At 31.0% G+C, this 26,428-nt stretch overlaps 1 protein-coding gene across 6 annotated transcripts in view; it reads left to right on the plus strand.

Moving 5' to 3' along the window:
- CEP126 (centrosomal protein 126) overlaps nt 1-26,428 on the plus strand; it is a 108,778-nt gene that overhangs the window by 6,466 nt on the left and 75,884 nt on the right. For all 6 annotated transcript variants that reach the window (XR_007952109.1, XR_007952108.1, XM_051986857.1 and 3 more), the window contains exon 2: nt 2,039-2,158. Coding sequence is in view for 4 of the 6 variants with exons in the window: in XM_051986857.1 (XP_051842817.1) it covers nt 2,039-2,158 (120 nt within the window). In the remaining 2 variants the exon portion in view is untranslated. The remainder of the gene's footprint in view (nt 1-2,038; nt 2,159-26,428) is intronic.

Genomic DNA, 26,428 nt, shown 5'->3' on the forward strand with positions numbered 1-26,428 from the left:
ATTATGAGTTAACAAAGTAGTAAATAAATGAGGTATATAAACAAATTTATACCACTAGAAGGCACTAAACTGAAGGAGTAAGGAAAGGCCTCAAGCCAAGCCTTGAAAGGGTTTCAAGAGATTTAGAATCTCTAAACTTGATAGGTGAATTTCAAGAGTTATTGTGGCCAAAAATAAAAATTGCCATACTGAAATCAACTTGAATTTTCCTAATTTTGTTCTCAGTTGATACATAAAGTCTTTCAGAACCCATACTCAAAGCCTTTTAACCTTAGAAGTACCTGTCGACATTTGTGCTCTGTTACCATGGCTAGAAACTTCATTGTTTGTTATAAAGAAAGTAATCAAAGGCAAAATCTATTATTTGCGTCTCTGTATTCTCTTTGCTTCTCTTCTAATTCCAGTGCCAATCTTACCTCTCTTACAGAAGACTCAGTTTGAGGAACTTTTATACAGTATTGTTTCCTTCATCTGACTTTAAACTGAAAGAATGTATAACTGTAGCATGCCTTCACCACTGCTTCTGCATGGATTCATCTAGACACTTGGAGTCCAGGATCTTGGAATTTGGAACTACTTTCTCTATCCAACTGTCTCTACTAAATACTACCTGCTGTTGGCCTAAGAGGTTCTGCCATTACCTCTTAATAGTTGACACCTCAGAGACTGAGGCAGAGTAGTGATCTTGGAGGAACAAAGTCCTTTCTTGTATTTCTGGTCTTTGATCTATGTGGTCCCCTCTCTCTAGATCTTCTGCTGCTTTGCATATAACAAGCATTTAATAAGTACTTGTTGAATGGTAGAGTGCATTTGGATGAAGATCAGTGAAGAAAAGAAGGGTGATTGTGGGAATATAATACAATTCTGCTCAATAAAAAGAGTGAATAGATGGAAATCCAGGGAATAAATATCAAACCTCTCTCATGGAATCATGATAAGGTAGTGATGAGAGAATTTAACTATCTAAACATCTAATGAAGCACTCTCTTGATCAAAAGTAGAACTAATGGAAATTGAAAAATTCTCGAGATGCTTTAGTGATAATTTAATTCTCTAAAAGTAGAGGATACAACAATAGTAATAGCTATTCAGGATCTGAATTTAATCAAGGAGGAACTGGTTACTTAAATAGAAATCATGAGAACCTTGGAGAAAATGAGTTCATCAGAATTTGTCATAGAAAGAAGAGTCTGATGTATATGCTATATTTCAGGAAAATAAATTTCAAAGTGTTAAAAGAAATAATTAGTAAGCTCATATATTCTAAATTTTTATAGATGAAATCTATCCAATATAGCTAGCCTCTGAGAATCTATAAGTAACTATATTCCCCTTTGATAATTTTAGTAATTTTGGAAATAATTACTTTTCTATTTTATTTTCTATTATGCTATTAGTCTTTTATCTTATTCTATATGTGTTGAATTCTGAAAGCTTCATATAAAAAGTAAACGTTTATGATTAATCACTTTAATGATAATTTTCTTTTGGTAAGGTAATTGGGGTTCAATGACTTGCTCAGAGTCACATAGCTAGTAAATATTAAGTGCCTGAAGTTAGAGTCGAACTCAGGTTCTCTTGACTTCGAGACCTGTGCTCTATCCGATGTGCCATCTAATAATAATTTTTTTAAATTTGTTATATGAGAATAAATACTTTCTTCAAATCTCCTGAGTTTTCCTGGAAGTAATTTTTCATGTAGTTATATTTGCTGATAACACTAATTATTATATATTTTATATATTGGCTATATTGGAAATTAGTCTAACTTGTTGACTTCATCTAAAGCAATCATTATTTAAGAGGTCTTTCAAAAAGGTTTGCATATGATACAGACCTCATTGACATTGTTAAAGATTGTAGACTCTTTCCTTCATGAAGACAGGGACTGTATGTCTTCTAAACCTGACTTTTTTCCCCAAGTCAGATTGGCTCCTCTTCAAACTCTGTGTATTTATGAAATGTTTGTTGAATATGCATTTGTCTTCGAGTAGAAATTTAAATAAACTACTTTTCCTTAATTTAACACTATAACTAGAAATATGAAGATCCATCTGGAAAAAAATCTAGAAGAAGAACGTCAAAAATTACTGCAGGAACAAAGAATATGTCGAAGTCGAGCACGTAAATATAGCATTGAATCAAACAGAAGAAGAAAGTAAGTAATTACAGTTTATGCTGAGAGTTTAAAAAAGGCTTTGCTGGTTTTATTAGATGATTGAACCTTTTGTTTTTAAAAAACAAAGCTGTGAGGAAAGTTTTATTGATCTAAATAATATTGCATCTTCCAAATAGAGTGCTATCTTTTTTTTTCAGGTATTTTTTTTTTTTTACTTCACAAATCTTAAGGAAGTAATAAGTTGTTTTTCGAATAGACTGAATTATTCCATGTTTAATTTTTACAATAATGTTTTCCTTCCTATTTTTACAACATTTTATGATTAAATAATAGCTTACCATATAATCTTTTATGTCTGGTTTTATGACAATTCATATTACTTACTTATAGCCTTTGTGTCACCCACATTCAACCATGTAGGAAAGCAAATGCATAATATTTAGGAGTTCTCTGAACTTATCCTTTTGAGTTGCCATATTTTCCAGAAACACTGTACCCAAAGTTTGTAAAGGCTTTGAACATGTCAAGGATGAAACCCTACCCCACCCTAAACTGACCTATGTTGTTTCAAATTGGACTCCTTATGTGTCCTTGGGAGTCAAGACAGGACTACAATAAATCTGTACGATAATGGGAAACCACTTAGCTGCTGGACTTTTATAGATAAGCATAATCTTCATAGTTCACCAGTTCCCAAGGGAAAAGAATGCTACTTTTGCCATCTTGATTATTCATGATTTCTCCTCTCCAACATTCCCATTTCAGTGGAGGTTACTATTTCTCCTCCTCTCCTTGTTGTAGTTTCATAAATATGTAAGCTTCTGTTTGAATTGTGAACTTTGTGTGTTTGGTCAGGGTTCCACTTGCATGTAATAAATCTAGTTGCAAGCAATCTCATGAACTTAACTGTTTTGGGCTAATAGTACACATATTTATATGTATATAGAGAGAGGAGTATGTATATGTGTGTGTATGTTACTGTATTTAAAGTTATATATAAATTTAAAGTTAAAAATAGTTTGTATATATATGTATATATAATTTGAATAATGATATAAACAGGAAGTTATTTGCAAAAAGAATTAGAAATCATATATAAAAGAATGAAAAATCTAAAATAGATTAATACCTATGTATAAATAAAGAAAGCAAAATAAAGTACAAAAATTCAGTATCTTTTTTTTTTTATTTCCTTGACATTTGTCAGCTTTTCTAGCAATACTTTTTTGGCTGTTTTTTAGGACTAGGTTGTTATAGACCCTTAAAAAAAAACTGTTGCTATTTTTCCTATCTTTTCCAACTTACTTTAATACATGACTATTAGAGCATATCAATAACATCAAAATGCATCTCTTACAAATTTCTCTTGGGAAAAAATAACATTATTTACCATTTTTCTTTCTATTATATTATTTTTTCACATTAATTCTTTTGTTCCATTAATTATACTTATTTAAGTCTTTTCATTAGTACTTTTCCTCTTTGTTTTTAAAGAAAAGAGGGAGATAGAGCATGTCATTTGTTCTCTTTCTTGATTAATCTTTTACTATATATATATATACATATGCATTTGTATAAATATACATAGAGAGATCCACATCACACTTGTGGTGTTCTCTTCTTTAAAATATAATGGTTCTCTCTGGGAGCAGATTTCTTGGGGAGGTTTTCTGGAGGCAACCTTAGTTTCAGTTAAAAGTAATAATCACTCCAAATGCAGCCAGGTGTTAAAAGTTCAAATCTTTTATTATCTCCGGTTTGTGAATCTTCTTCTTGGGGCCCAATTAGCTTTCTTAGAGGCCTATCTCTCCTTGGCTCCAAGAGCTCTTGCTGCTAATTTTTTGCCTCTGCCAGCTTCGGCTTCTCTTCTTCCAAAGGTCTCCTGCCAGCAACAAGATGAAAGTTGGAATGAATCTGACTCCACCTCAGAGAGTGGACTTGTGGGCTTCCTCCCAGAGTGATCTTGCTCTAGCTCAACTCCTATTCATGGCTTCTTCTGAACTGCCCTGACTGGCTCACTGAAGCTCTATTTATGCTGGATGTAAAAGGTTGACTCCTCCTCCAAGGGAGGGATTAAGGGAGGTGTGAATTCACAAAGTTACAAAGTTAATTTTGTGAATCTCTTATACTTGTGAACTCTGAGTACTTAAATACATTAGTGAGTTAGAGAATTTGCTAAGTACCATGCTAAATTAGATAATTATTGTCTCTATCAACTCTAATGAGTTAACACTTTGTAAGGATTCCAACAACAGTGAAGTAGAAAGAGCATTGGATTTTGAAGCTGAAGAATCTACTTTTAAAACCTGTTTCTACCACCTATTTCCTATACAAGTCATTTCCCTTCTATGCATATCAATTTCATTTGTAAAATGAGAAGACTAATTAGTTAAACTCTTAAGATCTTTTCTTACTCCAAATCTGTGATTTTGTTATGTTTTGTTCACATGTTTTCAGCTGATTCTGTAAATATTATGCACATTAATGTAATCAGGATTATTACCATAGTAATCATTTTTAACCATAAAACTGCTGTCTTCCTCATATTGTTAAAGCTATGCATGAGAATCTTTCATGGGGGAATATTATGAATCATTGCAGAGAAGAATCTGCAACTGTGAAATCTTGTTTCAAAACTTTTTATAATTATAATTTATAATAAAATATTACAGGGCGACACCTTTATAAAAATTTTAAAACACCAAGCCAATGATTCACATAATCTATGAATTTCTTAAATACTCATAGTGACATAGAGGTGACCCTAAAGAATTGTAAATTCTAATAGGTCTTTAACATGTACTTATGATCACCTTTGTATAACTAAGTCGCTTTTTTTCCTTGATAAGAGGATGAAATACTTTCAAGAGACCCCAAAGTTTGTATCCAGCCACAGTCCTAAAAGTAATTTATTAAATGCCCCTGTTGTACTGACAAGATTCACTTTCATCATTTTTGCCATGTCTGTTGATGTAGTGGATGTGAGGTGTTATTTTTGGTTGTCTTGACTTGCAGTTCCATGATTGCTAAGAAATTTGAACATCTTTTCATGTAGCTGTTAAAAATTTGCATTTTTTTTCTTTCCAACACTGTTGGTACATGTTCTTTAAACATTTTTCCACTGAGGGAGTATATATTGCTCTATGAATATGCATCACTTTGTGCAAATTCTGGATGTTGGATTTTTATTTTAATATATTTTCTGGAAACATTTTCTTAATTCAGTTTTTTACTTCAGCGATATTTTTGTGCAAAATCTTTTGATTATTTTTGTGTAATTGAATCAACAAATTGTCTCCAATAATTTTCTTTTCTTCATAACTGAGATTAATATATTATTCTTTTTTCTTCTAATTTCAATGATACAAGCATAGGATGTGAGATACTTAAACAATGTTTCATTAAGCAATTACTTTTTTCCAATTTTTTTCTTACAAGATGGCATTCTGTAGTTTTTTAAACATGGGCTCATCAAATATTAAATCTCTTCACTGTATTCTGTGAAGGATACTTTCAACTGTTCCACCCACCTGTTTCTCTGTGCTTTTTCCTCCCACTACCAACCAGACTTTTAAAAAAATACTTATTATCCAATTCTATGAAGTAAAGTTTTTATATTTTGATTATCATGATATGGGGTTAAAGGGAGGAAATCTCGACCTGTGACTTTATTGATGAAAATTTTTTTATTATGAAAATTACTTCCACTATTTTAGCTCAGCACCTTATCTGTAATTTATCATGCCTGGGACATTGAAAGTCTAAATGACTTGCCCATAATTGCAATGAACAAGTGACAGAAGCTGAATTTCAAACTAGGTCTTCTATTAGGAAGTTCAGATCTTTGTATTCTAAACTAATTTTCCTTTCTGTGTTTTCATTTTATGCTTTATAATGCTGAATCCATATGTAAATTAATTTGAAATCTTTTATTGCTTTATTCATTTCATCCAACTCTTGACTTTTATTATAATTGTTTTTAAGTTATCTTTACATAAGTCTCTTCTATATCATGATGAGATAAAGGCACCATTCACTATTTGTTTTGTTAATTTGGATATTTTACAGTTTTTTTTTTAAATCATCCATTTCTTTTAGGACCTTATATGTATTGTTATACAGGTGTGTTTAGTAATCTCTGATGGTTTTCTATGTTTTGCCATTAATGCAGTCTTTCCTTTAGGGCAAAGAAAGAGAATTTTTTTCTTCTATGGGCCATTTGGATATTTATAAAATCATTCATAGGTCATACAAAATTAGCAACTCATAGAATTCAAGCAATGGGAGGTTGTTTTAACTAGCTTTTTAGCTCATCATCTGTGGTTGCAAAATCACTTGGTTACCTTTGCAAATCATTTCTCAGGCCTTATATGGCCTACTGCTGGATATTCCCCACCCCTGCTTTGGCTTTGTTTTCACACTCTTGACATTAGACCTGCTATTTATTAATTTTATTATTTTTTTTTCAAGAAATCAATTCCTAGTTTTATTTTGTATAAACCAAAGCAATTAGTCAACAAGCTTTTACTAAGCACTTCCAGGAGCATGCTATAGATACTAGGGATACAAAGACAAACATAAAGCATTCTTTTTCTCAAAGAGGTTATTTATAGGTGATTCCAGATAACACAACTGGAAGGATTTTAAAGGCCATCTTTATTTTATAAATGAGGTGACTAAGGCCTGGGAAAGTTAAATGACTTGCCTGGAGTTCCACAAGTTGTAAGCATCAGAAGTACAATTTTGTGCCTTTTTTTTTCAATTACCGATGTTATTTTGCTTATATATCTTTTTCCAATTAGTTTTGATTGCTTTCTCCCTTTTGTAAATTTAAATACAGACTGAGTTAAATTCCCCTCTCTAATTTATTGCTAAAAACATCCAGTACTATAAATTTGCTTCTTTACATCCCATAATTTTTGATACATAATATTTATGTTGTAAATTTTTACTTAAGTTTTTAAGATTACTTATTTCCTTTGGTATTATAATACATTGATAAATCATTTTTAATTTCTATTTGATTTTATATCTTTATTATGACATTATATATGTAAACCTATAGCATAAATTCTAAATGTAGCATATAAAATCTCTGATTTTCTATATTTACTTATCTTTAAGACCAAGCTCTTCCTCAACCAAAAGATGGAGTTCATAGTATTTATAAGGATGGTTAAAGCATTTTGTTATTTATTTTGTTAATTAAAATATTTCATTATTTTGAAAATATTTTGTTACTACATTTCATAAGTACTTGGAAAAATATACATTCTTAGTTGTTCCCAATAATCTCTCAATAATCATAAACTGATTTAGTTTATTTAATTCATCCCTATTGCTTTTTTCTTATTTATCTTTCTGTTGTAGCTGTCATTGTAATAGTGAAGTATCAACGATTTCCAACTATTTCTTAAATTTTTCTCTCTTCACAGGCTTGCAAGCTTTTCCTTTAAAAAAAATTTTAAGCACATCTGGGGTTCTTCTATCCTTAAAAAACTTATCATTTGACATTTAAGGAGTATTATCCTATTTCTTTCCTACCTTTGACAGCCAAACTCTTAGAAAAAATTCTTCTACTCTCATTGCCTTTACTAGTTCTCTTTTCGTTTACTTCTCAACTTTTTGCAATCATAATTACAGTCTTTTCATTCAATTGAAACTATTCTCTCCAAAGTTAATAATAATCTCTTAAAGGAAAAATATGTTAATTTTCTATTTTAATATTATTAACCACTTTCTCTTCTTGAATATTCTCTCCTCTGGGTTATTTACAATATTGCTTTCCTCATTCTCTATTTTCCGGGTTCTCCCTTTCTCATTCTTTTTTTTTTTTATTGTAACATCATCCATGTCTCCTCCCCTAACTTTGAGTATATCCCAAAAGCCAGCACTTAGTCTTTTTTCTATTTTTGCAGTCTCTTGATGACCTCATCTTTTTATGGATTTAGTTATCATTTTTATATGGATCACTACAAGATTTAACTATCCAACCCTTGACTATCTCCTGAGTACTAATCCAACATTACCAACTACCTACCTTTTGGACATTTCCACCTGTTCTGTAGGTCTTAAAGTTATCGTTAACTCCTCTCTCCTGTCACCCCATGTTTTGTTTATATTCCCACAATATCTCTGCTAGGCGGTCTGCCCCTTCTCTAAGCTTAGGTGACTACTATTATGATTCAGACTTGTCAGCTTTTACTTTCTTAATTGGTCTCCCTGCCACAGTTCTCTCCCCTATTTTTTTATGTAGCAGAGATTTTTCCAAAAGCACATTTGACAATGACACATACTGGCTATTTGACTCTACCCAAGTTGCTTACCTTCTAAGTTCCCTAGGAAATTAGTCTGCTTTCTGTCCTCACCTTAAGCTCTCCATCACCCACCTATACACTGGCTTTCTTTCATGCCTGGAATGTTTATCTCCCATTTTTTGGAATTTCCTTGAAGATTTAAAGCTATAGAGATCTCCTCAGTCTAGAGTGTTCTTCATTCCATTCTTTTCATTTTGTAGCTATTCTGTATATATTTCCCTGTTAAACATAAAATATGGATATGTTATCTCCCTGTTTGGAATGTATACATCCCTTGATACATAAGATTCGAGTTCATTTTTATCTTTATATCCCCATACTTAGCTTGATTCCTGGAATATAGTAGGCTCTTAATATAGTCTTGTTGATTCATTCATTTTGGTAGAGGTAATTTCCTCAGTGGTAGTTAAATTACAACTCCAGTCAAAAAAACAGTTGTTATATAAAAAATATATAGAGAGAATTTGGATTTTCAGAGTTAAACTTTCTTATACTGCATTCTTTTCCCTTAGCAATTCTACCTTATATTATGCTTGACTTTTTTCATATCCTCTCCCATTATCAAGCTTTTTTTTCCTCCTCATTCCCTAGCAGTTATTTGTTTATAATGAACAATTACTTTTTAAAGTAAATTTATTATTTATTTTTAACATTTTTTTTTATAAAACAAAAATTTGAGTTCTGCATCATTTCCTTCCTATTCTTCCCTTACTCATTGAGAAGACAAGCCATGTAATATCATGAATTACTGTTAAGCAAATAAGCTGGGAATTATAAATTAATGTGCATCTGCCACCCCTGGGAGATAAGTAACCTAAGAAATGACAACATATACTTAATATACCTCCTATAATGGCTATAGCAATGTGAGTGGATAGAACAGCAACAACAACAAAAAATACTTAACACTCTATAATTATAAACAAGCTTATCCCCTAAGAAGTGATAGAAAAATATAATTCCTTATCTTCAATGTGATATGGGACACTATGATTATAGAATATAATATATACTATCAAATTCAATTGATATGTTGGCTACATACATGTCTAGATGTGTTATCTTTCTGAACTATTTGATTTTTTTCCCCTTTCTCTTTATTTATTTATTTTTGTTAAAGGATGACAGGATCATCAATTTAGGATCTTAAGCGATCCATAACTCCAACTCATTTTGCAGAAGATAAAACTCAAATATAGGGAGAGGTTAAGTGACTTAAGTATTCAGAGTCATATAGTTGGTGTGTCCAAGGTATATTATGCTAAGTGATGGTAATACAAATAAAAGAAAAAATAAAAAGACGGTGTTTACTCTCACAGATCTTATATTCTAATGGGGGGAGACAACACATAAAAGGGAGATGAATTGCAGGACTAGGAAATAGGGTTTAATGGACATGGTGGAGAAGATCTGGAATATCAAGAGAAGAGCCAGGTAAAGAAGTAAATGCACATGAGCAGGTCCTCAAAATAGATGTTCTGGGAGGAATTCCTTAATCAAAATAAGGCAGCGCAAGAGTTGAAGATAATTCTCCATAATTTGGGGGTTCCTAGAATCACAAAGTGTAATCAGTTTCTTTCATTAATGTCAGATTTTTAAAAATTGAAAACAATACATTTTCAATATTTTGTCCAGAAAGTTGCTAGCAACCTGAATATTTGCCATAAACATTACTTTTAAATTCCATATAATAGATTTCCCACTGGTATATTCTCCTCTTCAAAAAAAGCTTTTCAAATTTTATTTTTGCATTCCAAGAACAAGCTGAATTATGCTGGTGTGTTCACTTGAAGCTTTTAGAATTCAGATATTTTTTGTTGAATCAAATTTTTATGAAGAAGAATATGAATTTTTAAGAATTCAGCAGCATAATGCATTAAATAGTGAAGATTTAATGGAGTGTTGATTTCCTGAAAGAATTTAATGTCTTGAAAGTTGTCACTATCCCATAGAGCATAAACGACTTTGACTGTTTTCTTTAACAAATTTAATACTTCTAAAATAAAGTATGATGTTTTTCTGGGGAAAAAATCTTGTTTCCTTTTTTAAACAAAGCTTAAGTAGGTTTTGGACTAATTTTTAAGTTTTATTGAATTTGTCTTTAGATTTAAATTTTTGTTGACAACAGATATGAAGAAAGCTAAGATTGATAAGACCATTAAATCAGATTTCTCAAATTGTTGACATAAAAATTGTTGACAAAAATATTGTGAAATTTAAAAATCAATTTAATTAAAATATTACTTTCTACTTGTGTATAAATACATACCCTAATTTAAAATTTCTTCTTTAGAAAAAGTCCTTGGGGAAAATTAATATAGATATAAGGTTATTAGCTTTTAAAAATGCCTACATTTTTAAAAATGTGTGAAACTTGAGCTAAAGATTGAAGGATAGGATTTCGTTATGTTTTTGAGATTTAGATTGCAACATTTTCTCTTCCTAGGTGAAAATACTGTTTTTTTGTTTGTTTTATTCTTATTTAATGTCTAACACATTATGTATTTAGTAATATTTTCTGGACATGTAGCTACAAGTTTTACCAGTTGAAGAAGATTTTGAAAAACCATGATAGATTTAAGGAACATGGGAATACCGTGGAAAGGGCGATATGTCATTTAGGAGAATTGGTTGTAAATAGACACTGCTTCCCTGAATTGATTGTAATTAAGAATAATTAGTCCCACTAATTTGCTTAGAAAGTGATCTGGCTGGATAGTACTTGTTTGTCTGAATGTTCCTGTCTTGGGGCATTTCTAAGACTTGGTGAATTTATGTACTCTCTACTTCCCCCCACCTTCTCCTTTCTTACCTAGCTTTAATCACTGATAGAGTGGTGCTTCAATCAAACTGAGGATTGTTCAAGTCCGTCCTTAGTTTTAAAAGGCCTTCCATTTCATCCAGGGCCAACTCCAGTCATCTTAATCTATATCTTGGCATTGGATCCAGATGGTTCTGGAGGAGAAAGTGAAGCTGTAGCTTTACATAGCCCTCACTCACTTAAATTCACTTGAATATCATAGCATAACCTCCCTGACATTGTGGTCCTCTTTGAGATGAAGAACAAGCAGCTTCCCACCTTATTACTGTCTGGTGAAATGACATTACTTAATCTTTTTTATTTACTTGCTATTCATACTTTTGTAATCAGTTTCAACTCTTAAAAAAGGTAAGCTGATTTTTTTTTTAATTCTGAGTAAATTTTTACTATAGAAGACTGGATAAAAGAGGCAAATGTGTTTATGAGGGGAGATTTTTATTTTCAGTGTATTCTCTACAATAAAAATATAAGTCTTTGCTCAGTGATTAGGGGGAAAATATTTCTGTCTTAATATAGAGGCTATGAACTTATTAAATTTCATGATTATGTGGTGTAACTAATTTTCCATAACAGCAGAAAAAAAGGACAGCTGTGAACCCATGAAAATAATTGCCCTGAACTTCAAAGAAAAAAAGCAGCAAACATATTGATAATTACCACCTAGAAGGTACAGGTAAATGAATGGAAAATATAAAGGGAAGAATTCTAGGCAAGGAAATAGTATGAAGAAAGCTGTAAAGGTAGGAAAGAAAGGAGAAGCCTACATTCAATAGTAGGGTTCATATTTGTCAACAATGAGACGTAAAGTAGGGCTAGACAGTGAAGTGACTCTGAATGCCAGAACAAAGTATCTTTTTATTGTTCCCAGCTTCAGTATGAATATTTTAAAAAGCAAACTGATATGAAAATTGGTAAGTAAAACTAATAGAAAATAATTTAATCAGAAACTGAGAAATTAGATTCTTTGCCCTTAGACTATCACTACATGAAATAGTAATTGACTATATCTTGTTTCAGGAGATTATTATAGCCTGCATCTATAAAGCTTACTATTCAGAGTCTTTTAAGAGAAAAATTTATCCATTCATAATTTTGGTGTTTTGTTGTATGATACATATATATCTGGATGTAAAAATTTCAGGTTTCTTTAGTCATAGTTGAACTTGGAGCCCCTTTAGATTTGATGGATTCTAATTGTTGATTTTCATACTCTTACTCAAATGTATTTAAGTCCCAACATGCAATTTAATCCTGGAACACACACAATTAAGGAAAAATAACTTTATTTTCTAATTTTTTTTGTTCTTTCTACTTTTAGGAATTTAGAAGTTTTCAGGTATATAACTTGTCAGATATATTGTGATAATTCTTGGAAGTATAAATTGAACTAGATTACTACTCATATCCTTTTCAACTCTAAAAATCCTGTATTATTCTATATTAATCTGGCAACATTGTATAAATAGGATGACTCAAAGGGAAGACCATAGAGGCCATGAATTTTTTTTTAATTCAATCAGTTCTTTGAAAGGTGATTTTCAAACTTATGCATCCATCTTCATTTCTATCCTAAGTACCAGCACTACATCCTTAACTCCCTCTAAAGGAGTAAATAGCAAGAAGATATAAACTATATAAGCAATACAAATATAAAATTAACAAAAACACATACAAAGTGGCTAAATATATGGTAGATTGTTGGTGATATGGTAGATTGTTGGTGAGGGCTAACAGCTGGAATCTGAAAACGCTTCCTGAAGAATATGGTACCAAAACTGCTGCTTAAAGGAGAGGAAATATCTAACATAGTGAGAGAGGGATAATATGTTGGTATGAAAGGTGACAAGTGCAATGGCCCTGTAGATAGCTCTAAGTGTTACACACAAGACACAGAGAGGTGGGAGAAGGATATATAATAAGGCTGGCAATAGAGATTGAGTCAAGGTCTTTGTTGGGCTTTAAAAGTTAAACAGAATGAGTGTGTGTGTGTGTGTGTGTACAAATATATACATATGCACAAATACACATTATACACACAGAGACCTATCTCCTATCTTCTAGAGACAATCAGAAGTCACTATAGTTGATTGAGTAGAGAAGTCATGAAGTCAGGTCTTCACTGAAGGAAAATTATTTTGGCAGCAATATACAGGATGAATTGAAGTGGGTGAAAAACTTAAGGCAATGTAGAACAATTAAGAGGCTGATAAAGTAATCCAACTTGAAAGATAAAGAGGATCTAAACTAAACTGGTGGCTGTGTAAATAGAAGGGGTCAGATTTGTGTAAAAATAGAAACTGCAAGATTTAGAAACTTTTAACTTGATATGTTTGGTGAGCGTAAAGAGTCCAGTATAATGATGAAATAATAAACCGGGGACATTGGAAGGAAGATAATATCTTTGGTAGAAATAAGAAAGTTTGAAAAAAGGATTTAGTGGGAAAGAGTGTTCAGTTTTAGATACCTTAAGTTCTGGGATACTTAGTTTGAAAAGTCCAATAGGTCATTCATAATATGAGACAGAACCTTATGGAAAAATTTTGAAATGGATATATAAATTTGGAAGCCATATTTATAGCGTGATGCATAGAGGTGATAGTTAAACCAGTGGCAGCTAATGTGATTATCAAGATAGATAATTATGGAGCAGGAATTCGTAATGGAATTCGTAATCTTAATCTTTTGTGTGTCAGTGGCTTCTTTGGCTATCTGATAAAATCTATAGAACCTTTTACAAAATAATATTCTTAAATTCATAAAATATATAGTATTACAAAGGAATTTGATTATACTTAAGTACAGCTAAAAAAAAATTTAAGTTCACAGACCCCAGGTAAATAATTAGGAAGAAAAGAAGCCAGCCTAGGATCTAACCTTGGATGAAGTTCAATTTAGAAAAATATTAAATAGAGCAAAATTTAGGTAAAGTGTCTTACTAATAATCTTAGTCCAGGTTGCCATTAATCAATACACTTTGAATAAAATTGTGCAACTATTTGCAAATCCCTCTAATTGTATGTACTATTATCCAATCAACTTTGTCCATTTTGCCCCCAATGATGTCATAAGAGATTTTGGTAATTGCCTTGTTAAAAATCTAGATGTGCTTATATATACAGTGATCCCTGTCCTTTTAATCTAGAAATCCTGTCCTAAAAGAAAATAAGTTATTTTAGCATGACTTCTTATTAAAAGCCTTATGATTACAGCTATTGTTCATAAAACATCAGTTTAATATCTTCAAGAATATAATCAAGAATTAGCATCAAACTTAAAGGTCTATATATCTAGAAATATATAAGTGTACAACTGGATTGGAGCAAGAGGAATATTTAAAATTATGTGCCAGTTATTTTGTTGTTATAAAATCCAAAATTCAGAAAACTTCCACTAAGAAGAATTGTATGAGCCTATACTCAACAATCTGAGTTTTAGTGGAGGGGGGAACAAGAAGAAAGGTCAAAATTGTATTGTATGACAGGACCCAGAGTACAACTGTTACTTCTATATTATGAAAATCCAAGAACCAGAGAAGATGTGGAAAGATAAAGCTAGTGGAAGGTACACTAGTAGGAGAATTTTAAATAGGAAAATGTCAGTTATGGAATACTATTCTGGAAGCAACATGGAATAGCCAGGCTTTGAAGAGATCACTGCAATTTAGGAACCATATCATTTCCAGAGACTAGTAAATATCTGGCAAGAGACTGACTTACAGATCAAATCTAAATAGAATCTAGAAGAACTTAGATATCTACAAATTTATCAAATAAAAAATTATTCAAAAAGTTAATTTTTCCTTAACTTTGTTGCCTCACCCAATCATTAAGGTGATCCCAGGTTCTTAAAGGCATACCATCAGGTAAATAAATGATAGAAATGCTTTGATTGCATGTTTATCTGTTGTCAAACTTTTAAGTTTAGATAGGTTCATCATAAAGTTAGTTTGCAGGATGATCAACTTTTTGAACACAATTGTCAAAATTGTGTTTATAGTAGTATTACAATCCATGTCTGATGAGGGACTGCTCACACTGAAATTATTGAAAAGTATGTATTAAAAAGTCTTAACATGTAGGTTATATAGTGGTTTAATTGATTCAGAGGACATGTGAAAGTAATCAATCAGTCAATAATTGGGTATTGTTTCCTTTGTGGGAAGTATTAAGACAGGTACTAAGGAAACAAAGAATAAATGAAATAATCCTTATCTCAAATTCTGTGGAAGGAAACACACACATATAATACAAAAATATACACAAAATAAATTAAATGTAATTTTAAGTAATAGGTACTAGTAGCCAAAGAGATTAGGAAAAAATTTGATATAAAATGTGGTACTTGAATTGAGCTTAAAAGGAAACTTGGGATTCCAAGAGATGGAGGTGAAAAGGGAATTGCATTTGGGGGATAGAAGATAATCTGGAAAAAAAAAACAAAAGCATGGAAGGAGATGGGAGTGTCATATGTGAGAAACAGCAAGAAACCTATTATTTATAAAGCAAAATGTGTCATAAGGCTGGAAATTTAGATTGGACCCAAGCCATGGAAGAACTGAGTTAAATGATAGTATTTGAAAACAAAGACACCTACGTTCTAATAATATCACTAAAGTTAACTAAAAATATGTCTTACCTTGGAGATATGATAAGACTCATAGAAAGACATAATAACTTTATTCCAGTCTTTAAAGACCTGTCTTTGGAAGAGGGATTATACTTAATTCTGTTTGGCTTTAGAGGTAACTGGAGTATAAATTGCAGAGAAGCAATTTAGACTTGATATCAAGAAGAAAATTCCTAAGGATTTAAATTATTTAAAAGTGAAACAAATGGTTTGGAAAAGTAATGGGGTTATCCCCATTGAAGGTCTTCAAACAGAAGTTAAATGGTTACTTGTTAAGAATTGTTTTAGTGACAATTCCTAATGATGCTGTATAAGGAGAATACTGCAGACATTACTTGAATTTTAGAGAAAACATCCCATGTTAATAAAATCCACAAACAAATTAGGTAAATTTATAAATCAGTAGATAATTGGAATATATGAATTACTGGAACCATAGAATAGTCAATAGGCTAGTGTGACCTTAGAGGGATGTCTCTAGCAGAGAGTTATTGTGATCTATAAGCCTTTTGCTATTTAGGTATTTACCTCAGTGGAAGTAAAGCATTCATTGATACTAGATGAAAACACAGATGACTTATCAAATTTGCAGATGACAAAAAACAAAATACTGAATAGTAGAATTAGAACCCAAAAGATTTATTTCAGACAATAGAAAAAAATATATAGTGAAATTTAGTAACAACAATTATAGTCTTAAACTTGGATTCAGAAAATCAATCATAGAAAGTAATGGCAGAATTATATTTAAAATCTATAAAAATAATGAGATAATATTAGCTTTCCTTGATGTTTTGCATAGCATTTTACCTCTATCTCATTTGATTTTCACAAAAACCCTAAAGAATTATGAAAGCAGAGCAATTAAAGTGAGACAAAATGTGAAGGTTTTAGTAAACAACAAATCATATAGTATGACATGCCAACATTTTTAAAAGATTTTTAATAATTTTGCTGCTTTTCATCTGTAAATAATTTAAAGAATGGATTGATAATCAGGTAGCTATATTAGTTGTAAATTAAGAATGAGTGAACTCTGAATTCTAATAAAAGTAAATGAACTTTGCAAATAAATATGCTTAGATATATATATACTTCCTGGTTCTTGTGGCAATGTTCTAAATATTTAAGATTACTTACTTGATTTGTAACATCCAAATTGTTGGTTTGCATATATTTTATTTTTTAAAAACTTTTTAATCAACAGAAATTATTATTTTTCATTTCTACCTCTCCCTCATGAGGGAAAGAAAAAATTCTCTTTATAAAAATTTTTAGTCAAGGAAAACAAATTCCTGTATTGTACAAAAATTACATTTCTTCTTTCTATTTCTCCTCATCAAAGAAAAAAGAAAAATAAGTTCCTTGTTATCAGCATGTCAAATCAACCAAAACAAATTCCTGCATTGTTCATATCACCAAAAAATGTCCCAGTCTTTTCTCTCTCAAGAGATTTATAGCATATCTCATCTTTAGACCTCTGGAATTGAGGGTAGTCATTATGCCAGTTAAGCATTCCTAAGTCTTTTCAGAATTGTTTGCTTTTATAATATCATTGCCATTGTATATATTTTCCTCTCTTTACACTCTATTTATACAAGTCCTTCTAGGTTTCTCCAAAACTATCTCCATGATTTCTTAAAGCAAAACACTATTCCATTATATCCATATACTTGGACTTATTCTACCATTCCCCAATTCGTTCTTCCTATTTGAAGTATTTTTAAAATTTGATCAAGAAATTATCGATTTTAGCCATGATGTTCCTGGGAATTTTCATTTTGGGGTTTCTTTGAGGAGGTGACCACCTGATTCTATTTTTACTTTCCTCTCTGGTTCTGAGAGATATGAGCAGTTTTTTTTCTTATTTCTTGAAACAAGATACCTAAGTTCTTTGTTATTGTTTTGGTTGTGGCAATTAAGTAGTAAAATGATTCTTAAATTATTCCTCTTGGATTTGTTATCCAGATCAGTTGTTTTTGCTCTACTGATTACTATATATATTCTATCATATCTGTACCTTACTAATTTCTACTTGGTTAAATCTATTTAGGGATTTGCCTATTTTCAAAATAGCCTTTCTTTGTTTTTTTTTGTTTTGTTTTGTTTTGTTTTTTGGCTCTTCATTTGTTTAAATTTATAGTCAAATGAAAGCTAAGAAGTTTGGCTAATCTTTTAGTCAAACTACATGTCTCTTTTCTAGTCAGTGAACACTGAAATAAAGTATTAGGCAAAGTTTTATCAAATTCGATAAAGATCACTGACAGGTTGTAATGTTCAAATTCTTGCCTTTTTAGGGGAAGATTGAGGGATAGTGAGCACTTATATGAGGAAATCACCACCTTCACTCTAAAATGAATTACTTTTATTCCTGGGTAAGATTTTTCTAATTTATTTAAATTTTAATTTCTCTATTCATTATGATCACTTATCATTCAAAATACCTAAAACAAAACAATCCCATCTAGAATTACAATTGCATCCCAAGGTGATCATACTAATTAGTTCTGTCTTTTTAAATATATATTCGCAAATGATCTTTTAAAGTTAATTTTGTTATCTTTTGTCTTTACATCACCTAAATTTCTCTTATTATTTCTTCCTCTCTTTAAGCCCCTCCCAAAGAGTCATTCAGTATAGCAAAGAATATTTTTTAAAAAGGAGGAAAGAATTCAGAAAAATTTTATCAATACATCCAAAAAGTTTTGGTATATTTTCATTCTTCCACATTCGTGAACCACACCCTCACCTACCCGCTGAAAAGCAGTGCCGGGGAAATATTTATCTGTTCTTTAGGCTGTACTTTTCTTCATAATTTTATAAGATTATTTGTCACTTTATGGTAATTCTTTATATTGTATATTAATTTCTTGGTTTTTACTATCCTCTGAATCAATTCATAAAAGCTCTTCCATGCTTCTCTGTATTTGTTCTACTCTGTTGCTTATATCACAATAATTCTATTCATTCCATTTCTTTGCTATCACAAAAAAAAATACTATCGTAAATATTTTGTTGCATATGGAGACTTCTATCAATGACCATTGACAATGAGATTTGTGCCATGTTATACAATCTCTGAGTCAAAGGGTAGAGCCATTTTAGACACTTTATTTTAACAATTCAAAATTGCTTTTCACAGTGGGGTTATATACCAAATTACATTTCTACCAAACAGTGCCTATTGTATAAAATAACTCATCTGTCTTTCCACAGACTTTCTCTCATTAGCTATTCCTCTTTTTTGTCATCTAATGTTCATTTTCAGAGTACAAACTAACTAAAACCTCAGGGTTGTTTTGATTTTCATTTCTATTGTTTTAGTGAATTGGAATATTCTTTCAAATTCTCTACTAGTAATAGTAATATAGTAATAATTAAAATAAATTTAAATAAAATTAAGACAAATAAAATAGTAATAATAATAGTAATATATGCATACATATATTATGTATATACATACATATGTATAATACATGTATACATATGACCCTTATCTGAGAAATTGATACAAATATTTTTATTATTCAGTTGCTTTCACTGTCAGATCCATTAATACTGTTTGTACAGAATGCTTTCCATTTCACGTAGTAAAAATTAATTTTTTTCTTTTGAAATTGTCTCTATCTTATTTATGTTGGTTAAGAATGTGTATTTTACTTATAGCTTTGGAAAGTATATGATCTACTTCTTTTCTGATTTTTTTTTTAATGCAAAGCAATTGGGGTTAATGACTTGCCCAGGATTGTATAATTAGTGTTAAGTGTCTGAAGCTGGATTTGATCTTAGATTTTCCTGGCTTCAATGCTGATGCTCTATCCATTCTCTTCTGATTTTTTTTGGCATGACATAAAATATTAATGTCATGTGTTCGTTTTGAAATTATTGTGAAATATGACATATGATATTGCTCTAACACCTAATTTCTGTCAGACTTCTTTCCAGTTTTCCCAGAAATTGTAAGCATATATTATTTCCTAAGCAATTGATTTTCTTATTAAACCCTGCATTATTGAGTTGCCTTGTTTCAGTGCAGTCTGTTTTATTGATCTACTTCTCAATTTTTTAACTAATTTCAAATTATTTTGAAGACTGTTGCTTTATAGTTGTAAAATAACACTCATGCTAAAAATCCTATAAAGCATAAGCATCAAGAGACCTCTTTCAATATTATAAAAAGTATCCATAAAATAACAAAAGTACACATTATATGTAATTGAAATACATTAGACGCTTTCCTAATACATAAAGAATTTTAAGGGCAAATGCCCACTATTGCCACTATTATTTTATATAAAAATGATAGCAGTAGCAATAGAGAGACAAATTAAAGATGTAACATAGACAAAGAGTAAATAAAAAGATAAAACTGACCTTTATTTAGAAATATTTGAACACTTTAGATGTTTTGGTGGCCATTTTCCTTTCTATTTTAATTTCTTCCTGTTGATTTATGTGCTTCCACTCTTGGTTTTACTAAATTTCAGTTCTTATTTCTTATATTTCCTTATATTTTACTTTCTGACTCCTTTAGTTTTGACATATTATCCACAAGGACTGGCTGTATTACCTTTCTCCACAGTGAAGAATTTACTATTCATAGCCTCAGTCCCTGATCTAAGGGAACAAAATTAACCCCAAGTGATGGCATTTCACTTTTCTTCACGTCTTGGTGCAGCCCCAAACACACTGGGATGCCCTAGCTCTCCGTAGAGCTACTGAAATGAAGGGCCACCTCAGACTGAACTGGAATCTGTTTTCCTACCCTTCTCCCTCTTCCACAAAGACATAGGCAATGTTACTGTCTGTTGCTTGTTGCCGCTCATGTGGTTTCCTGTACCTTGGCTTTATAAACCATTTGTGTTGTCCTCAATTACATGATGTCATGTATCCTGTTTTTTACTTTGTTTTGTCCTCCCCAAATCCTAGAGAGGGGACTTCTCTATCTGTTTGGGGTCTTTTGACATTAATGAAGGCAAGCCAGTAACCTATTTATTGACATACAGTATGCCACTGATAATAAATGTTATCTTGCTCAGACTCTTTTTAAATTTCAAATGCAACAGCACCACAAGATAGCTTTCATATTAAAACATTTTTAACCAATAGTTGCCAAACAAAAGGGATAATACATGTTTACTTTTTGAAAATCATTCTTAATCCCATATGGAACTTTTCAGTAATACTAAAACAAATACCAATAAAATTTGCCAGTATATTTCAGTATAATAGACTATGCTTGAAATGACTTGAATCATTGCTTCCCTTTAAATCTACTACTCTATTATCATTTTTCTTAGTTAAATTTCATTTTCTTGGTAATTTAATTTATTTACATTTCTTGTTTTTCTCTTGCTTAGGATACTTGCAAATCAAATAATCTATTCATAAGTGGGTTTTTTGTAAGGATGCTTCAATACTGTTTAAATAATACTTTTTAAATGTGACAGTCTTTTTTTTTCTAATAGTAGTAAATCTCTACAAATGAATGAGATCTTACTTTGTTAGTTTATTAATTTCAGCATACCACACGATTAACTCCAATCTGATAAAAATCCTGCATGAGGTGATATTGTTCTGACCAAAAAATTACAGACTAAAGAATAATTTCCTTCATTGGGTTGCTAAGTTAACTCATTCTGAAGAGCCTTGGAAAATCTGGTAATAACATCTGAATGTTAGCAAAAAGTTGATTTCAAATAGCATTCAAAAACTAGCAACTAAATTAAGCTACATCTCTAAAAGTTCCTAAATCTGTTTATAAAGCCTTAATCTTGCCTTCTGAGAAGTTTTAGAATTTCACTTAAAAATAAACTTTCATAATTAAAAATAAAATTATTGAATATAAAAATAAGTTTCCACATTCAGTAGCAGTGTGCTGGAAAGACCACAATTCAACTTGGAATCAAAAGGATCAATACCAGAACTAGAACCCTTGTTCAAGTGGTTTAATCTCATTCAATTTATAAAATATTTTAAAGTACTTAACTATGTGCATACTTCCAGTTAATCAGCTTCTAAAACAAAGGAATGATAAATATCTATACCAACACAAGTGAATACCTGAATATGTAATCAAAAATATCATATATACTTCAATCTATAGATCTAATGTAGGCTTCTTGAGAGTAGGAACTATTTAATTCTTTATCTCTGTATTCCCAATATATAATAGCACCAAGCTGGTACTAGTAGACATGTGAATAAATGTATATTGATTAATTCATTGAATTAATCCAGATTGGTCCACCAATAATAGTTTGTAATTATTTAATGAGTTAGTTTTCTAAGTACAATTCTCACAAGATTGATGGTGAGATAAATTTCACAACCTATAAAGCATTATACAAATGTGATCCATTAATGGATAAAAAGCAATTCTAAACTTAAGATTGGTAACAGTTTTGTCCATCCCCTAGGGGGGACTACATTGTTTATGCCCAGATTATTTCAGTGCATTTCAACAAAAGTCAAGTCTGGCAAGTTTGGCCTGAACAATAGAAATGTTTTCAAGAAAAGATCAGAAAATATACAGGGGGAATCAATTTTCTATTGCTCAGTTTATGTATCTATCTATCTATTGACACTTTAGGACTTAAAACGTTACAGTTTCTTTTAACTGATAAATGAATCATCTAGCATTTACATTTTTAATAATATCTTTTTATTTTCAAAATACATGCAAAAATAATTTTCAGCATTCATCCTTATAAAACCTTGTGTTCCAAATTTTTCTCCTTCCCTTCCCTTAACCTCCTTCCCTAGACAGCAAGTAAACCAATATGTTTAAACATGTGCAGTTCTTCTAAACATATTTCCACATTTATTATGCTGCACAAGAAAAATCAGATCAAAAAGGGAAAAAATGTGAAAGGGGAAAAAAAAAGCAAGTAAACAACAAAAAAAGATGAAAATGCTATTGTGATCCACATTCAATCCAATAGTCCTCTTACTGGATGCAGATGCCTCTCTCCATCACAAGTCTATTGGAAATGGCCCAGATTACTTCATTGTTGAAAAGAGCCAAGTCCATCACAGTTGATCATCACATAATCTTGTTGCTATGTACAATGTTTTCTTGATTCTACTCACTTCACTTAGAATCTGTTGTAAATCTTTCCAAGTTTCTCTGAAATCATCCTGCTAACCATTTCTTACAGAACAATAATATTCCATAGCATTCATATACCATAACTTATTCAGCCATTTTCCAACTGATGAGCATCTAATCAATTTCCAGTTCCTTGCTACTACAAAAAGGCTGCCACAAATATTTTTGTATATGTGGGTCCTTTTCCCTTTTTTAATGATCTCTTTGGGATACAAACCCACTAGAAACACTGCTGCATCAAAGGGTATGCACAGTTTGATAGTCTTTTGGTCATAGTTCCAGATTGCTCTCCAGAATGGTTGGATCAGTTCACAATTCATCAATAATGTATTAATGTCCCACTTTTCCCACATCCCTTCCAACATTTATCATTATCTTTTCCTGCCATCATATTAATCTGAGAGGTTTATAGTGGTATCTCAGAGTGGTCTTAAGTTGCGTTTCTCTAATAGTGATTTAGAGCATTTTTTCATATAATTAGAAATTACTTTAATTTCTTCATCAGAAAATTGTCTTTTCACATTCTTTGACCACCTATCAGTAGCCCAATATCACCAGTATTAGTCAACATTTTACTAGAAATGTTAGCTTTAGCAATAAGAAAAGAAAAAGCAATTGAAGGAATTAGAGTAGATAATGAGGAAACAAAACTATCACTCTTTGCAGATGATAGAATGGTATTTTTAGAGAATCCTGGAGAATCAACTAAAAAAAATACTAGAAACAGTTAACTTTATCAGGATACAAAATAAATCCATGTAAATTATTGCTATTTCTATGTGACCAACAAAACCAAACAGCAAGAGATAGAAAAAGGCATTCCATTTAAAATAACTGTGGACCATATAAAATATTTGAGAGTCTATCTGTCAAGACAAAGCCAAGAATTATATGAACACAATTACAAAACACTTTTCACACAATGTTAGATCTAAAAAATTGGAAAAATATCAATTGCTCATAGGTAGGCTGAACTAATATAATAAAATTGATACCTAAATTAATCTATCCAGTACATACAAATCAAACTGCCAAAAAATTTTGTAAAGCTTGAAAAAATTAATCTATATCCCAAAGAGATCATAAAAGGGGGAAAAGGACCCACATGTGTAAAGATGTTTGTAGAAGCTCTTTTGTGATGGCAAGGAATTGGAAATAATTGGAGAATGGCTGAATAAGTTATAGAATATGAATGTAATATAATGTAATAATATTTATTATTGTTCTACAAAAAAATGATGAGTAGACTGATTTCAGAAAAGCCTGAGAAGACTTTCATACATGAAGTGATGCTTCATATATGAATGAAGTAAGCAGAACAAGGAAAACGTACAGCAATGATTATCTGATGATCAACTATGATAGAATTAGCTTCTCTCAACAAAACAATGATTCAATACAATTCCAATAGACTTGGGATGGATAATAACAATCATAATGCCAGAGAGAAAATGCAGATTGAAGCATACTATTTTCACCATTTTTGTTTGTTTCCTTTTTTTAACTTATTTTTTTTTCTTTTAGTCTTATTTTTTCTTGAACAATGTGACAAATATGGAAATATGTTTAAATGAATTGCACATATTTAACTTTTGTCAGATGTCTTGCTGTCTTAGAGGTGGTGGAGGTAAGGGAAGGAAGAAGAAAAATTTAGAACACAAATTTTTATAAAAATATGTTGATCTGAGATACCACTACACATTTCTCAGATTGGCTAGGATGACAGGAAAAGATAATGGTGAATGTTGAAGGGGATGTGGGAAAACTGGGACACTGATACATCCAACCATCCTGGAGAGAAAGTTCGAATTATGCTCAAAAAGTGATCAAACTGTACATACCCTTTGATCCAGTAGTGTCACTACTGGGCTTATATTACAAAGAGATCTTAAAGAAAGGAAAAGGGACTTGTATGTGCAAAAATGTTTGTGGCAGCCCTTTTTGTAGTGTCTAGAAACTGGAAATTAAATGGATGCCCATCAATTGGAGAATGGCTGAATAAGTTGTGGTATATGAATGTTATGGAATATTATTGTTCTGTAAGAAATGACCAGCAGGCTGATTTCAGAAAGGCCTGGAGAGACTTAACATGAACTGATGTTGAGTGAAATGAGCAGAACAACAATACTATGTGATGATCTATTCTGATGGAAGTTGCTCTCTTCAACAATGAGATGAACTAAATCAGTTCCATTTGTTTAATAATGAAGAGAACTAGATACACCCAGCGAAAGAACTGTGGGAAATGAATGTGAACCACAACATAGCATTTTCACTCCTTCTGTTTTTGTCTGCTTGCATTTTTTATTTCCTTCTCAAGATTATTTTTACCTTATTTCTAAGTCCAGTTTTTCTTGTGTAGCAAAATAACTGTATAGATATGTATACATATACTGTGTTTAACATATGCTTTATAACATATTTAACATCTAGGGGAGAGGATGGGGGGAAGAAGGGGAAAAGTTGGAACAGAAGGTTTTGCAAGGGTCAATGCTGAAAAATTATTCATGCGTATATTTTGTAAATAAAAAGATATAATAAAAATGAAAACAAAAAAGAAAAAAAATTAATGTTGAAAACTATTTTACATGTACTTGGAAAAATAAAATACTATCAAAAATAAAAAATAACTTCTTTCCTTCTCCACATATCTAATAGGTAAATTATCTCTTGCTCTCCTAATTTGCTTATAGTATCACTATTTCTAAATCATGAATCCATTTTAACTTCCTTTTGGTATAGTGTGTGAGATGTTGGTCAATGCCTAGTTTCTGCCATAGTATTTTCCAATTTTTTCCCCAATTTTTGCCAAATAGTGAGTTCTTATCCCAGAAACTGGAGTCTTTAGGTTTATCCCGCACTAGATTACAACAGTCATTGACTATTGTGTTTATTCCACTTATCCACTATTCATTTCTTAGCCAGTACTAATTGGTTCTGATGACTGTCACTTTATAATAAAACTTTAGGTCTGGTTCTGCTAGGCTACCTTACTTTGCATTTTTTTCCATTAATTCCCTTGATATTCTTGAAATTTACTTCTTCCAGATAAATTTTATTATTTTTTCTAGCTTTATAAAATAATTTTTGGCAGTTTGATTTGTATGGTAATGAATAAATAGATTTATTTAGATAGAATTGTCATTTTCATTATATTACCTCAGCCTACCTATAAGCAAGTGATATTTTTCCAGTTGTTAATCTTTTTTTTTTTAATTTAAACTTCAATCCAGCCTTTACACTCTCGTTTTTCACCCTTTCAAGAAGCTTCTTAATTGTTCATTTTTTGCAATCAGAGTATTATTGTCTCTATATTTGAGATTGTTGATTTCTTCTAGAAGCCTTAATTCTGGCTTTTGACTTGTCCAAACTGGCATTTTATATAATGTACTCTGCCTATAAGTTAAACAAAATATAGCCTTACCATATTCCTT

This window comes from Antechinus flavipes, chromosome 3 (genome assembly GCF_016432865.1).
Source record: "Antechinus flavipes isolate AdamAnt ecotype Samford, QLD, Australia chromosome 3, AdamAnt_v2, whole genome shotgun sequence".
Classification (NCBI taxonomy): Eukaryota; Metazoa; Chordata; class Mammalia; order Dasyuromorphia; family Dasyuridae; genus Antechinus; species Antechinus flavipes.